General features: G+C 31.2%; 1 protein-coding gene across 1 annotated transcript; it reads right to left on the bottom strand.

The window, feature by feature from the left end:
* Nucleotides 1–10,342: 10,342 nt before the first annotated feature.
* LOC139510499 (uncharacterized) lies at nt 10,343–13,315 on the bottom strand. The gene is made up of 2 exons (XM_071297074.1): nt 13,216–13,315; nt 10,343–12,094 (listed from the first exon to the last, which is right to left on the bottom strand). Exon 2 carries the CDS (start codon nt 12,086–12,088, stop codon nt 10,391–10,393), a length of 1,698 nt encoding a protein of 565 aa, XP_071153175.1. The 5' UTR covers nt 12,089–12,094; nt 13,216–13,315; the 3' UTR covers nt 10,343–10,390.
* Nucleotides 13,316–16,160: the final 2,845 nt, after the last annotated feature.

Here is a 16,160-nt window from a genome sequence, read left to right as displayed (position 1 = left end):
TTTGCTAAAATTTAGTCAAATGACCTTTTATGAACTATTAAGTCTTATAATACAAGATAAATAGGTGTCATGGGGCAACATATTTTACCTTGTACTGTATGAAAAAACATCAAAAAGTTCGAACATCTGACACAAGTTCCAAAACATCACCTAAGTACATCCTTAAAAAGTAATTTTAAAGATTTTTTTTTTAAATTGTTGTTTTTTAAGGGAAAATACACAAACGTTTGTACTGTGTACATAAATAAACTCATCATAGATTGGTGGTAAAACTAATTTTCCTCAGAAGGCAAGTATATTTTTATTCTTGTTTTTCTATGTAATACCGTAATTTTCAAATAATGCTAATTAAAAAAATTATATTTTCACAAAAATAAGATACTTTTGCGCTGATAACTTTTATGTACTACATAATCAAGAAAAAAATCAACACATGAAGTTTTATGCTTGATGACCTTGAATTAAAGACAATAACCTTGAAATGACATTTTTATAAACTGCTTTCATTCATTCAAATTGCATGTTTTAAACTCCATATATTTCACAAGTTATATCAGTATGAATGTCATTCCTTACTGTAATTTAAGACAATCTATGGGGTATGAGAGATAAAATGTGACATAATTTTCTAACATTTCATTAAAAATAAAAAATTTCAAATTTCTGTAAAAAAAAAACAGTAAATTTACTCATGCTAAATTTTTAACATATAATTGTTGAATATCTTAATTTTTACTGGGATATATAATAAGCAATTTCGGTGGGAAAATCCCGAATTTTTTTTTTTTTTTTTTTAAATGTGTTTTTTTTTGGGGGGGGGGGGGGGGGGAATTCGGAGGTTCCCTATACTTTTTGAAAATCTGCAAAATTCACTGAAAAATTTCCTATTTTTAGCTTTCCATATTTCTTGTTGTTTTTTGCATGTTTCAGTAGACCTTATCTTATTCTTTTCATGTGCAAACAGTATATTAATATTTCAGCTCAATAAAATATGATAATTTTATCAAAAAAATACCAGTTTTTTGCTTCTTTGTCCATTTCCAAGCAGGTTCAAAAGGCCAAATTTGTGACCGTGCGTAACCATGGCAACAACTTAGAATTATCAAATTTAATTACTTTTTTATATTTAGGTTTAGTCTAACATATAAAACAAATATTACTTAAATCTGAAAATATGAGTGGCCATCAATATTCCTTATCCTTTGAATGTCTCTTAAGCATTAATGTGACGTGATGTACATGTATCTGTAAAAAAACACAGAATTTGAAACTTAGAAAATTTATGTCGAAGGATAAAGATATAAACAGATTATATTCATTCAAAAATGACCGGAAACAAAAAGAAGGATCCATAAATGTTAAGGATTGTATTCATACAAGGGGGACTGTGTGTAAAAGGAAAAATTCACTCAGATCGTTTATGATTGTGATGTAGGTCTAGTAGTGCTCTTGTGGTAGCACGGTAGCCTCGACTGCATCCAAGACAGATTAGTACGATTTAGTTTTTCTGTTTTTACCAATGAAATTGTATTTAAGCCATTGCATATACTTAACCGATAACTGTCAGCCATGCTCTTGAACAATTGTGAATCTTTTGAGTTTAACAACCAATGTTTTGAGCTTTTGAAGAATTCAAATAAGAAATTAGTTGATGAAGGTATCATTTTAATGATATCACCTGGTTAATAATTCAACACAGACAACAAGACTGACTTTAATATTCTAGTGCTCTTATATAGACTGTGACATTTGATCATTGTATTGATCTTAACTAGGCGGCTTTGATCTTCTTTCTCAGGGACACAAGCTTTAAATACCAATGCCTGCTACAAGTAAAACCATCGCTTTGGTTTATTTTCTTATCCAACCAAGTGTGAGTGTTCTCCAACTTGAGAAACGTATATGTACATGTGAGTTTAATGTTTCCCTAGTACTTGGACATAATTTCATGGATGTTTTATTAAAAATATTTCACAAGGGACAATTTTTAATAGTGCAGCTATTTTTTTCTGTCCCAAAAGAAAGGAAATAATTTAGCAATCATTGAAATGTTTTAATCAATTAGTTTAATCATAATTGAAATTTAAATCAAGACAACACTGATATAAACAAAAATGGATAGTGGTGAATAAACAGCTTTATGACTTTTTGTGTGATGGTCATTACCCTCCAGAGTTTAATAACAATGAAAGAAGATCATTTAGAAGGAAGGCCAAGCACAATGAAATGTTTTATATACATGTTGACAAAAAAAAAACACAGAAGAAAACATTAAAACTTGTTATTCATAAGGACAAACTGAAACAGGTGTTGTACCTATGACATAATGAGAGTGGAAGCATATTTTGCATTAAACAAGACTTTTATGGAATTTGGACATGATTTTATTACGAAAAAATACCCAACAAAAACCAAAATAGAATATCTTTTCAAGGGACACTTTTACACAGAAGTGGACAATATTTTATAATAAAATTTTGTCCATGAAACATCATTTAATGGGAGACACTATTTAATCCTGCAATCCTGTGTATATCAAAACAGATGTTTTATCAACAAATCTATTTACATATTTTTCTGTGGAAATACTTCATCTAAAATCACGAATCGTTATCAATTATAAAGATGAAATTAAACATGTAATCAACATACACATTGGTCATATTTACGTTGATAATCCCCTAATCTCGGATTTACACTTAGGATCCAATCATAAGAAATTAGTTTTTTATAATTATTATTTACCAAAATCATAGAACAAATGCATGCATATATTATCAAACTAAATCATATAGGGAAGTTTATTTTTCTAAATTCTTTACGAATTTATAAAGTCGTATTGACTTATAACATGCCATTCGGTTATTGTTGATCACAAGCTTTAAAAGTAAAAATTCGTGTTTTTTGCCAAAGCTCACCAGAACGTGACATTTATTTAATAATCGACACAGAGCACGTGGCACGCGTACAAAACAAGTCAATTGATAGAGCCATGATGCCCTTTTATGCTCTTCAACTTTGAAATTGTTTTGCTTTATAAATATTTTGATATGAGCGTCACTGTTGAGTCTTATGTAGACGAAACGCGCGTCTGGCGTACTAAATTATAATCCTAGTACCTTTGATAACTATTTATGCTTTTATTACACACCTTCTCATCTTTTAATCAAATTGTTCTTGACAGATGGTAAATTATTTGCTGTCTTCAATTTCTTCTTTAGGAATCAGGTAGTACTATTTACATTTAAGTTCACTTTCACTTATAATCTCTTCATCATGGTTTTCCCCTCTCACTTGCACTGTTCAACGGCCAAAGTTCTAAGCAGAAGTCTCGTAGTTAAGGACTCTGCTTTCGGGCAGACATCGAGAAGATTAAATCAGATTTTACCTAATTTTGCACTGTTGTGTTGAATGGACACTTTAATACTAAATTTAATTAAACCGTTTCAACCAGAAATGGCTTCGAATTTATACAATCCTTACAGCAAAATTGATTCCCCTTAGCAGAGGTCTTCCTGTCTAATCACCTTTGTGTTACACCTTTTAGCATATTTCTCAAATGTGTTTCTGTAAGCTTTAAAATATTGTGTTATTTTTCCTATTAATGTGCATGGTAAAGAGCATTTCATGGTCAGAAAAAGTATAACTATTGAGTTTAGTTCCAGTAAACCTGCAATTCTTCCAATTCTCATGTGATAAACTTTATTCTGTATACGCATTTACATCATATTCTGTTGTCTCATATATTCCGTCCTAAAATTATGTTTGCAATTAAAAACACATACTGTGAAACAGGCTGCAGAAATAAGAACTCATAGTTTTACCATTTTCTGCTTTTCTTTTATTTTCTGCCGCCTGTGTGATCAAAGGTTTTTATAATTATTATTCTGTCGATAATTAATACGTCATATCCTTTCTATTCTTAGACTTTTATGTTTTAAGATAGTTACATCCTTGCTTTGAGATTTATATTGAGACACCGAATCGTGTTCCTACCTCGTTTGAATCAGTACGCATAATTTAATTGATAAGAGTATACTATCTTGTATGATCTGCCTACATTTCGTTTTCGATACTAGAAATTAACATGAATTATTATATCGCACATTTCCGTTTTCATAATATAAATCTTTACAAAATTGAAAACTGATATTCCAACTTAGTTCCAACGGAAGTTGATACTTTCTTGCCTTCGTCAATGTTGGCCATCTAATTAATATATCTACTTTAACATTTCGTGATCCTCTAAGAAAATTTCAAAAATAGCGTCGGTCAAGAGGAAAGGTCCGGTTGTCATCTTCAGCTAATGTTTACTCAGTAGTGTTTGTCAATGAAGCATTAGGGAACTGTCAGATAAATAACAAACAGATTTTAATCAATACAGGTATAAATACAATCACCGCTCTTATTGATGTTCATGTAGGAATGTTCCAGCTTTATGACAGTGGGAGCTAGGAAATTGACGCGTTAAGTCTGTCTTTAATGCATGGATAGTGCTTCAATAGAAGCTGCACTAATTAACATAATGAACAAAGCCGAATCGGATCATAATATTTATATTTATATCTACTATTGCATCTCGTGATACTTTCAGTCCTTTTCAAAAATAGCGTCGGTCAAGAGGAAAGGTCCGGTTGTCATCTTCAGCTAATGTTTACTCAGCAGTGTTTGTCAGTGAAGCATCAGGCAATTTTCAGATAAAAAACAAACAGATTTTATTCAATTTAAGGAATGACTGTAAAAAAAATTCTATTAAGAAATGACATCAAAAATGTGGTGTACACAGAATAACCCGCGTAACGTGTTATTTTAAAGTGTGCACCACATTTTTTTATTTATTTAGAATAGACAGAAAAAATACTATAATCATTTCTTATAATTTAATTCTAAATTCCATTTTAAACTGCAGTAACCATGAAGAAATGTTGATGACATCACGGTCACATGACAAAATTATGTCTATGAGCTGATGTGAACAAAATAACCGATGATGTCCTCTTACAAGGTCAATATATAAACCCGGTTGTATGAAGGTGACACACACATAATACAGGTACACTCAATAAAAGAAAAACGCAACACATAAACACAAGGTGACTGCTGCTTTCTTTTTTTTTTTTGATAAAGTCTGTCCCTGTCTTGTAAGAGTGTAAGTATGTTTTGCCGAACGAAAATAAAAGACTTCAACAATTACAAGCACTTTCAAAATAAAACAAAAGTTAAAACAATGGAATTATATACGTATCGTGTCCGTCCCACGTCGAAAACCTTAATATGTGTTGTCGTGTGAAGTACTTTATTGGTGTTTTCTTTATCTTAATTCTTTATTTGGAGAATTTTATGTGGTTATCAGATCTTTTATTGCTTCATTTTAGACTCTGGACAATTTGTAGCATAATAAAAAAATTAAAGGATATTGGATATTCATCCATGAAATAAAATCAGTATACAAACACATAAAAGGCGAACAGTTCTTGAAGTGCTCCTCATTATCTCAAAATCACTTACCTTTTGGGTTGTTTTTTATTTTATTTTTTTATTTTTTTAAGGGGTCTTGTGTGTTATAGTTCTGTTGATGTACTTAAACATCTCCTTCTATCAATATATCTGTTCAATATCAACACATATCAAGTTTCAAACTTTGATCATTACCGATATGTACATTCCAAGCTACAACAGGGCATTATAATAATTAAGGTTTGGATTTTGATTTTTCAATTTGATTTAGATCCTTAACATATTTAATAACTGGAACTTCCAATCACACCCCAGTACGGAATCAATAATGAATATGTTTTTGTTAATTCTGAAAGTAATGATTACTTAACCTTGATATCTAAATTTATAAGTCAAAGACCAACTGACAATGCCATAGCAAAGACAATGAAAATCGACCATAGATAAAACATTCTACAAACAAATCATAATTCAGAATTTAGAAATGTTCCAGCTTTATGACAGTGAGAGCTGCTAAGTTTTTCTCTCGTTACACACTTCGTAGCCAATACGTTAATACAATATGCTTTTTTGCATCATTCTTTTCCATATAGATAGAAGTACGATGTGACCCCTGAAAAACAAAATAGGGAAACTTAACTTTATATACTGAGTTATATATGACGAAACAGAAGCCTAAGTGTAGTTTAATAATTTGCCATTATGCAAGTCTTACAACATATATAGCTAATATATCTATATATCTAATATGTAGCTATACATGTATAATAATGTTTTAAAATGACAGTGCTTCGTAAGCCTATAAGGCTGGCTGAAAATAACAATGTTCATATCATATGTATTATATAATGGCAATTCAGGTTGCACTTTAATAAATTATTTATTCATTCATTCATTCATATATGCACAAATTGGTCACATTATATATCTATAGATTAATTATCTCGATAAAGTATTACAATTTACGGAAATCTCCACAAAAAATAAACTTTAAAGATCAGCAATTTATTAGTGTCCGATGCATCATTTGCTTACAAATTGAATAGAAATCAGGTCAGATGTCAAACTGTTGGTAAAATGTAGAGAAATAAATCAATGCATCAGTTATTCGATTCATTAAAGATTTGATTTCAAGGATGGATTTAATTTAGTTATTTCTGATTAAAGAATCTTGAATGTTAGTTTAGACTACATTTTTTATGATTAAATATTAAATTAATTAATTTGGACGAACTACATGTATATGGTAATTAAAGATAAATTAACAAAATGAACACAGAACAAAACTTTTTAAACGTGGATTTAAAAGCTGTCACCATAGGAGTTATCTTAAAACCTATTACCTTAAACATGTATAGTTCTCAATTTTATGTAGATTATCTTATTGTCTGCACACTTTGAAATGTCCATAATCGTGTAAGCAAAAAATATCAATTTATTTATGATAAGGTTAAAAGCATAAATATAAAACAGAATAACCAAAAAATATCAGATTTCAGGTTTGACCAAAACGTAATACAGCAACATTTTAAGCTAGTTGCCAGAAACTGCGAGTACTCTGAAATTTGTACTAAGTGTCTTTGTGTTGTGGTGGCGTATAAGTACCTAACTACGTTATCTCTTTCGTTTTTAATATATGTATTTCTATTTGTATTCATCTGATGAGTTAAGCTCTTTTCAACTAATTTTTATAGTTCGTTGGTATCATGATATATGTTGTACTTTTTCACCACTGTCCCAGGTTTGGCGTAAAGTGGGGATCCTGGTAACATTTTAGTAAAAATATAATTTTTTTATAATGTTAAACATTGTGCATTTTTTACAGTTATAATTTTCTTGAAATGTTTACAACATATATTTCTATATTTTTACCGGGAAAGTTAAAACACAAATGTCATTAAATGTTATACAAAAAGGCTGTTCCACGGTAGTTATTAACAAGTAGAATATTTTTTTCTTGGTCAAAATGGCTACCATAAGGACAATTAATCCCATGTTCTCCTCCTAACAATGGACGAGCATGCTTTCCATCTGGTGAAAGTACCACGACATTGTCATTCCCGTAGGATACCACATACACATTTGAATCGTTATCGTTATCAATTGTAATTCCACGAGTCCCTTTCAAAAGTAATTCGTCTTTGTATTCCCAAATCTTCTGTCCTGTGACTGTGTAGCATTTGACGGTACCTGTATTTAGGTCTGTACGGTATATCTTGTCTTTTGATGTAGTGACATAGTTCGAACTTTGTTTGCATCCAATTTTAATCACTGTAGTGACACCACTTTCATTAGTGACGTCTACTGTTTGAATACCACTTCCGCATTCATAATATATCAATCTGCCATTCTTATTTGTAATGCCATAGCAGAGATTGGACGTTTGATCTTTTTAACAATCTTTTTATTTTCGATGTTGATAATTTCTATACGATAAGGTCGTGACAGCGACGGTGTTTTCATCAATACATATGACAACAACAGGATGCTGTAAAATACAGGTATTTCACGATCAGTATTCCGTTTTCATTGTGGATTACAAGACGATGGTTTTCATTATCTACAGAGACTACTTTTTCTTGATGGGACGATAGTGCAGCCTGTTATTAAAGGACAATTATCACATAAAGAACCTACCATGTATAGACTTGTTTTAGAACTTGTCTTGCTGATCACTTTTTCAATTCTCTCTATCTATCATAGTTTTCAAGGTAATAGGCAAATGGGAAAAAAATGTAAAATTTATTGTGTAAGGGTAATAACTGTTAGAAGAAGTCGCTCGAAAGTATTGACGGATATATACCATTGCAGAATCAACATACTGAACAACTAGCTTCGGTCGGATTTTTCTATCTATAACGGTTTTTAAAGTAATAGACAAAACTAACATTTTACCCCTATGTTCATTGTTTAGCCATGTCGGCCATCTTGATCAGAAGGCGGGTTCATCGGACACATTTTTGAAACTAGACACCCAAATGATGATTTTGTGAAAAGTTTGGTCACATTTGGTCTACAGTTTCAGAGCAGAAGTGGTGAAAGTGATAGGACGACGGTCAGTTGAGCTAAAAATAGAACAAGATCTTTGAAATGTGTGATTAACAGAATACAACATTTTTGTTATGAATAAGGAAAATTGATATGATTGCAAATGAGACAACCATACACTACAGCTCAAATCAAGCGGATGTTCATAATATTAGGAAACCGTGAGGCCTTCAACAATGATAAAAACCCATACAGTATAGTCAGGATGAAAAGGCATCGACATGAAAAAAATATTCAATTGAGAAAACTTGAGGCCTATATACACAGCTACTTTTGCATAGGTACTGTTTCTGTACTAAAACTAGTACTGTAGTACTGGAAATCTACTTTTAATATTAGTACTATTTTGTTACTTTAAAATTATTGTAATATTTAGGTACCTGTATGTTACAGTACTTAATTTGTACTTGAAATTTAGGTACTACAGATTTTTGGTTACTACCGTTACATTTTCAGCATTTTGAGAGTTTTTCTATTTCAAATCTCTTAAAATTATGATTTTCAAACATGGAATATTGTATAATTTATGTACCAAAATATTTAGTACAAACCAAGTACTGTAAAATACAAGTACCTAGATATTACAATAATTTTAAAGTAAAGAGATAGTACTAAATATTAAAAGTAAATTTCTAGTACTACATATTTTAGTACAGAAATAGTACCTATGCAAAAGTAGCTGTATATATATATATATATATATATATATATATAAAAGGAGATGTGCTCTGATAGTTCATTACAAAACAATTTACAACATAAAAATATGACGGACATGAATTTAGTATGAGATGCATGATTACTATTATTATTTGTCATTGACTTTTAACTAGCTGTCAGTAACTGAGTTCTCTCAGATCTATACTTAGAGGAAATCCTGGATAATCATAGGTCTGTTGTATGTTCCTTTGGAATTTCAACCTTCATACAGGAAGTTCTTAGGAAGAAAGATAAGAAGTTAGCATATAGTTTTAACCTCTCATCGAATCATTCAGAATCTGTCAGGAGAACTGTTCTAGGACATTATAAAGAACGGTCATCCTGACACCTTTAAGACAGTTCTAGCAAGAACAGTTCTAACCTAGAACTGATTTAGACAGTTCTACCTAGAACTGATCTAGAGAGTTCTACCCTGGAACAGTTTTAGATTATAACTGTTTTGGTCAGTTCTACGGCGAGAGTTGATTTAGTCAGTTCTATTCATAGAACAGTTTTAAGAAATATTTGTTTTAAATATAAATAAGTCATGGATAATGATAACACTGAATGTTGACCAGTGAGATTCCCTAACTGCAGTGACGTCATTAAAAACTGTTCTACAATCCTGACAGGTTTGGTCAGTTCTACGGTTCGAACTTATTTAGTCAGTTCTACTGATAGTTTTACGGTTAGAACTGATTTGGTCAGTTCTGCTGACAGTTCTACGACTATATCTGATTTGGTCAATTCTACCTAGAACAGTTTAAGACAGGTCTACCCTAGAACAGCCCTATACTTGGCTTAATAGATGTAAAAATAAAAAATACAAAGTAATGCACAAAAGTGGTGTGTTTCTTGCGTTGTAGTAGTACATTTTACTGAGTCACAATATTTCATAACATTTAGTACAAATATGATAAGTGAGACTGTAAACCAGTAATTTTCGCAGTAAAATTTGAAGAAAATGACATGTGTACTGTCTATTATACAAAATATTATTTACAATTTGATTATAAAATGTTTCAATTAAAATATAAATACTGAATTTGGTCAAATTTTAATACTAAAAACTAATAAATTAATTAGTACAGTGCACTTTTATATTTTGTAATTGCTTTTAAAAGTCTACAGACTGTTTTCAAGTATGATTTCTATATTTGCATTCGTCAGAAATTAAAAAATGTTGTCATGAAATTTTAAACAAAAATGCTTTTTCATATAGGTTAGTAACGAGTAGAATATTTCTTCTTTGGTCAAAATGGATACCAAGAGGAAGTTCAACTCCATCATCTTTTCCTAACAATTGACGGGCAACCTTGCCATCTGATGAAAGTACGACGACATTGTTATTATCCTTGGATGTTACATACACATTGGAATCGTTATCAATTGTTATTCCCCGAATTCCTTTGAAAATTGATTCGTCTTTTAATTCCCAAACTTTTTGTCCTGTGACTGTGTAGCATGTGACGGTACTTGTATGTTGGTCTGTACGGTATATCTTGTCTCTTGATGTTGTAACATAGTTCCAGTAATAGTCGCCTTTGACTTTAACTACTGTGATGACAATACTTCCATCAGTAACGTCTTCTGTTTGAATACCACTTCCCATTTCATAATATACTAACATACCATTATTATTGGTAATGCCGTAGCACGGTTTGGATGTTTTGATCTTGTTTGTAATCTTTTTATTTTCGATGTTGACTATTTCTATATGATAAGGCTGTGCATTATGGGTAACAGCGACGGTCTTTTCATCAATACAAGTAACCTCTACAGGCTGCTTTGATACAGGTATTTCACTATCCAATAATCCGTTTTCATTGTAGATTAGAAGACGATTATATACATTATCTACGAAGACCATTTTTCCAGAAGGCATGATAGTGCAGCCACTGATTACATTTCTTCTTTCCCCTTTTAGTACCTCAATTTTTTTCAATAAAGTAGGATTAATGTCATTAATTGTTTTTGATGTCGTCGGTACTATATGTTGAGCTTGTTTGTCTCTATCCATCGTCAAGGTAATGGTTGGTGGGTTTGTGGTAACTGATATCTCTCCAATCTTTGTCATGGACAGTATGTCAGATATCTTGTCATCAATTCTGCATCGTAGGCTTATTTGTTGTAAGCTCACATCTTCTATTAAAGACTGCATAAATTTCTCTTCTTTGTGGATCTCGGCTTCAAACATTTTACAACCAAAAAATGTTTGGAGGTCAGTTGCAAAACTTTTCGTAGCGGAAATATTCTTCTGTAGCTCATCTAGTGTTTCCCCATGGTCGGAAACTTGAGACAGAAAACTTTCTATTTGTGATTGCACTTTTTGTTCCGCTGCTTGGATATCCTGCTGTATTTCATTTTCAAGCTTATTTAGGTGCTTGTTTATTTTCTCTCGTATCTGTTGTATGTCTGTCTGGAAACTCTGTCGCTGTTTTTGAATTTTCCCCAAATTCTGCTTCTTGTCTTTAACTATTTTAGTCATGTTGCTCTTCATATCTTTTAAACTTTGTTCCATGGTCTCAAATAATACCGAGGTCTTTGACGTTTTCACAATTTCCTCAATTGCCATCAAATCACACGTTTTGTGGTTTGTCGTAATGCAAAGCGGACAACAAAGTTTTTCATGTTGGGGACAATAGTGCTGATATTTGCTCTCATGGTCAGAGCAGTATTGGTTAATACTTGCTATTTTCGGTGGTATTTGTTTATAGTCATCGACTGAAGTAACCTCATGATTCCTTGTTGCCCTAGAAGCTCGGTGATGTTTTACACATGATGAGCATAAGCCTTCATCGCATTCAGGACACCAAACGTCGGCGTCTCTCACCACATGTTGGGTTTCACACACACCACAAAATGTTTCACTGGCTGATGCCATTCAAATCTGAAAATATATTGCAAAAAAGTTGTTACTGAATTCGAAATAAGATAAAGAATACTGCAAATTCATTTTCATATATCTGTGACTCAATTTTGGACTGAAAATATTTAAACAAGAGGCTCCCATGATCCTGAACCGCTCGCCTGTAAAAAATATGTTGTTTTGTTACTATTTTTACTTTTATTGCAATCAGTTATGTTTGCTTATTTGTAAATGTTATTTAGTGAAATAACCTCAATTAAAGAATGCTTATTAATTATCATTTCACTGTTGAAAGTTTATACAGATCTATCATATTTTTTTAGATAATTGGCAAAATACTAAATATAAAAAATCTTAAATTTAGAGCAACAGGTCATATAAGAGGACTGACAATAAGGCCATGCTGACTTGCTTGTAGATCTTTATTTTCAGTCTGCTTTTTCTTTCTCTCAACCTACATAAGGTTTTGTTTATAAAAACGCAAAAAACTCATAATTATAGGGAAGTACAGATACAATTACACTCTTCAAATTGTCGGTGACAGATGAACTATTTTTCTAATTTACTGTTTCTCTCTATTTATTTAGTTTTTGTAGCAAAACGTTAAAATGGGTAAATATCACGCTAAAAGGTGAATTACTCATGTAATTATAGTTCAATTGATGATTTCAATCAGTTAGAAAACTTTGAATTTTTGAAATTCTAAGCCGTTTCCAACTCGGGAATATATCATCTAACCTGAATTTGGCAAAATTTTACTAATTTTTTGTCTTCAATGCTCTTCAACTTCGTACTTTTTTTTTAGGAAAATTAAAATTCGTTCCGTTTTATTGTAAATTATTAACCAACCTGGAAAGTGCCCCTTTTTATTTACTTGAAGGCAATATAATAATGTATATAGCTAAATATAACTTAAATAAGGACTGACAGTATAATTGGAACGTATCGCGACCCCAAAACGACATGAGCAAAAAAAATGTAAAACCATTCTCAAACAGATCGATATATGAGTACCAGGGTATTTTCATAACAGGCCATACAATGAATTCAAAAGTGCTTTTGATTTACACATTAATTCCTTGATTAGAGTCATTTGCTAACACATCCATTTGTAGATATATAAAAATTATCAGTGATTTTACCTTAAAATGTTTATGTCATCGTGTTAAAATCCCTAACATCCATATCTTCTTACAAGGTCAATATATCAATCCGGTTGTATTAAGGTGATACACACGTAAAAAAGGTATACTCTACATAATACACATGCACCACAACTTGACTGCTGCTTTTTTTTTTTTTTAAATATAATCTGTCCCTGTCGTTTAATAGTTTAAGTATGGTTTACCGAACGAAAATAAAAGACACTCGGCAATAACAAGCACTTTCAAAATGAAACAAAAGTTTTAACAATGGAATTATATACGTGTCCTGTCCCAGGTCAAAACCCTTAAGATTTGTTGTCGTGTGACGTGTGTTATATATGTTTTCTTTATCTATATTTCGAGAATTTGATGTTGTTAACAGATTTTTTTATTGTTTCATTTAATGACTCAGGACAATTTTCAGAATATTAGAAAAACAAAGGATATTGGATATCCTTTCTTGAAACAAAATCATTTTATATTCGCAGCGGCAAAAAACTCACAAAAAGCAAAGGAAAGTTTCTTGAAGTGCCCCTCAGACTATGATGACGACACATATTTGAACTTAGTTTTATTAAAAAGATTCTATTGCACGCTAACTGACCCCATACGGATCCATAGAGGGTTAGTAAAATCCATAGGGGGTGAGGCCGGATACGGCCATGTCTTGTCTTTCTTCAATGATCATTTTCAAAGTACGTTTTACACATTAAGTAAAATTATTTTTAAGTAACATGCAACTCCTCCATAGATGTCACTTGTCTGTTGCTACTTTACCACGGCTTTGTCAATTAAATCACTGTTTTAAATGACAAGGTTCTTGTGTTAAAACCGATATGGATTTCCTCTTTGTTAATTTGTACCGGAACATTTAACCATGCGTTGCATGTCACACAGCCTGTTTCATTTAGAACATTCTTTTTTTCTTCTTTTTCTTCAGAGTTCATTCTTCTTTTTCACTGTCTGTAATAATTTCATTGCCATGTGTGTCAGTCAAGTGGTCTGATGAAGGCTTAGAGTAGCTGAAACAAAGTGTGTGACTGTGTTAAATTTGAGTTCTAGGTAATAAGGTTTCAGATCTGTTGCAATCAAAATTATACGTGTGATATTTTCAATTCGGTTTTTTTTTTACATTCAAATTTGTTCTTAAAATGAAGGATAGTAAGATAAATATAATTTGTGTATGCATAATTTCTGTTGTGAAGGCAATATGATTCTATGAGATATAATAATTACAAGAGTCGACAGACTACCTTTCTCTAATTTTTTTTGTGTCTATTTTTCTGGAGATTTGGCCCATTATTCACTATTCTATAAACCCCATCTAGACCCCAATGAAAGTTCTATCATACGGAAAGATATACATGTATACATCAAACTACTGCAACCTTACAAAACTTTCATCATTTGCCCTTTTACACCGACTGGGAATTTTCGAAACGTTAAAAAAATGTATATTTAGTTATCGTCCTTATATCTTATTATTTTGACAGTTTTTTTTAATCAAAATACATACAACCTTAATACACTAAGACAATGTTAAACCTTTTGAGTGAACATTATTCATTCTATAATTATTTTGTGTATACCATTGAAGTATTAATTAATATAATACTTCCACGTGTATACTAATTTGAACAAAAATTATTGTGTGCAGTTATTTAAAATTCTAAATGAACTAAGAAAGATTATACATTTTTGTCTAACCTCAAAACGTGTATTGGTGGTCAATTGTTGCATTATCTTAGCACAAACAATATTGCTTTTCTATATCACAGCGGTCAGTTTTAATAGGTATTACTTAGCGAGAACCACCAACCATTGGCAGAAAAATTACCATTTTCTGGTAGATTAAAACTCGAGCAAACGTCGCAACGAGAGGATAGTGGAATTTGTTTGGTTTGGGGGGAGCTCGGATTTACAAAACGGAGTTGACAATTATGCCACCGATGCCACCAACAAAAGTAGTTATCTCTTCTTGAGTCCATCAATAGGCATTTTTGGTCATATTACTTGCGCACGACGTCTATTGTTGGTATACTGACTACGACGTGTGTAGTTATTTATCTATTTAAACATGTGACAGTGAGTTGATTTATTTGAAGGTAAATACGTCTACATGACAGGACAAAGCAGATTAAGGTTTGTATTACATGCTGAAGAAGATCATTCCAGCAATTAAATTAACGATTGGAACTATTAATAATGAGCATACAGTTCAACAATGGTGTCGTGTTGGGTTTTTTTTTTGTTGTTGTTTTTGTTGTTGTTTTTTTTTGCTATGAAACAATGTTGAATATTATTCCCACATAATGTTACAACTATAAAGAAAAACGTAAAAAAAAAGATAGTCCATAATGATTCCCAAAACTTCTAACCGTATGTCTAACAAGTTTAAGTTTCTGAATGTTCTTCATAGATTTAATTGATTAATATAATTCATATTTGAATCAATGTTATAATTGTAATACATGTATTAAACTATTTACAAAAATCTTACATGATTAAAATGAATGAACAAAAAATGTATGCTAAAAGTACGGTTGCCTTTAATTGCTTACATCACATTCATTTGATATTTAGTGGATAATTGTCTCGTTAACAATTATACCACATCTTCTTACTTTTATACTGTTATGTTATCGTTAAAATACGATAGCCTTCCCCAATCCTGGGTAATATAAATGACGTCTGTGTAGAAGTTTTCATTCTTGTTTTACCGGAAGTTAAACATGTAAATATTTAGAGTTTGATTGAACATTGATCTCATTGATAAACACACAGAACACACACCGAACTTCTACTTTATTACATATTCATGTGTATGTGCCAGACAATTTAGAAACTAACTAAAATAGTTGTTATAGTTTTGCACTAAATATTACATGAAAATACCTTCAGCACAATACATATCTAATGAAAGTAATACTAAAGAGAAGTAA

Source organism: Mytilus edulis, chromosome 2 (assembly GCF_963676685.1).
Source record: "Mytilus edulis chromosome 2, xbMytEdul2.2, whole genome shotgun sequence".
NCBI lineage: Eukaryota > Metazoa > Mollusca > Bivalvia > Mytilida > Mytilidae > Mytilus > Mytilus edulis.
Note: the sequence above shows the minus strand (reverse complement) of the source record. Positions and strands in the feature narration are given on the sequence as shown.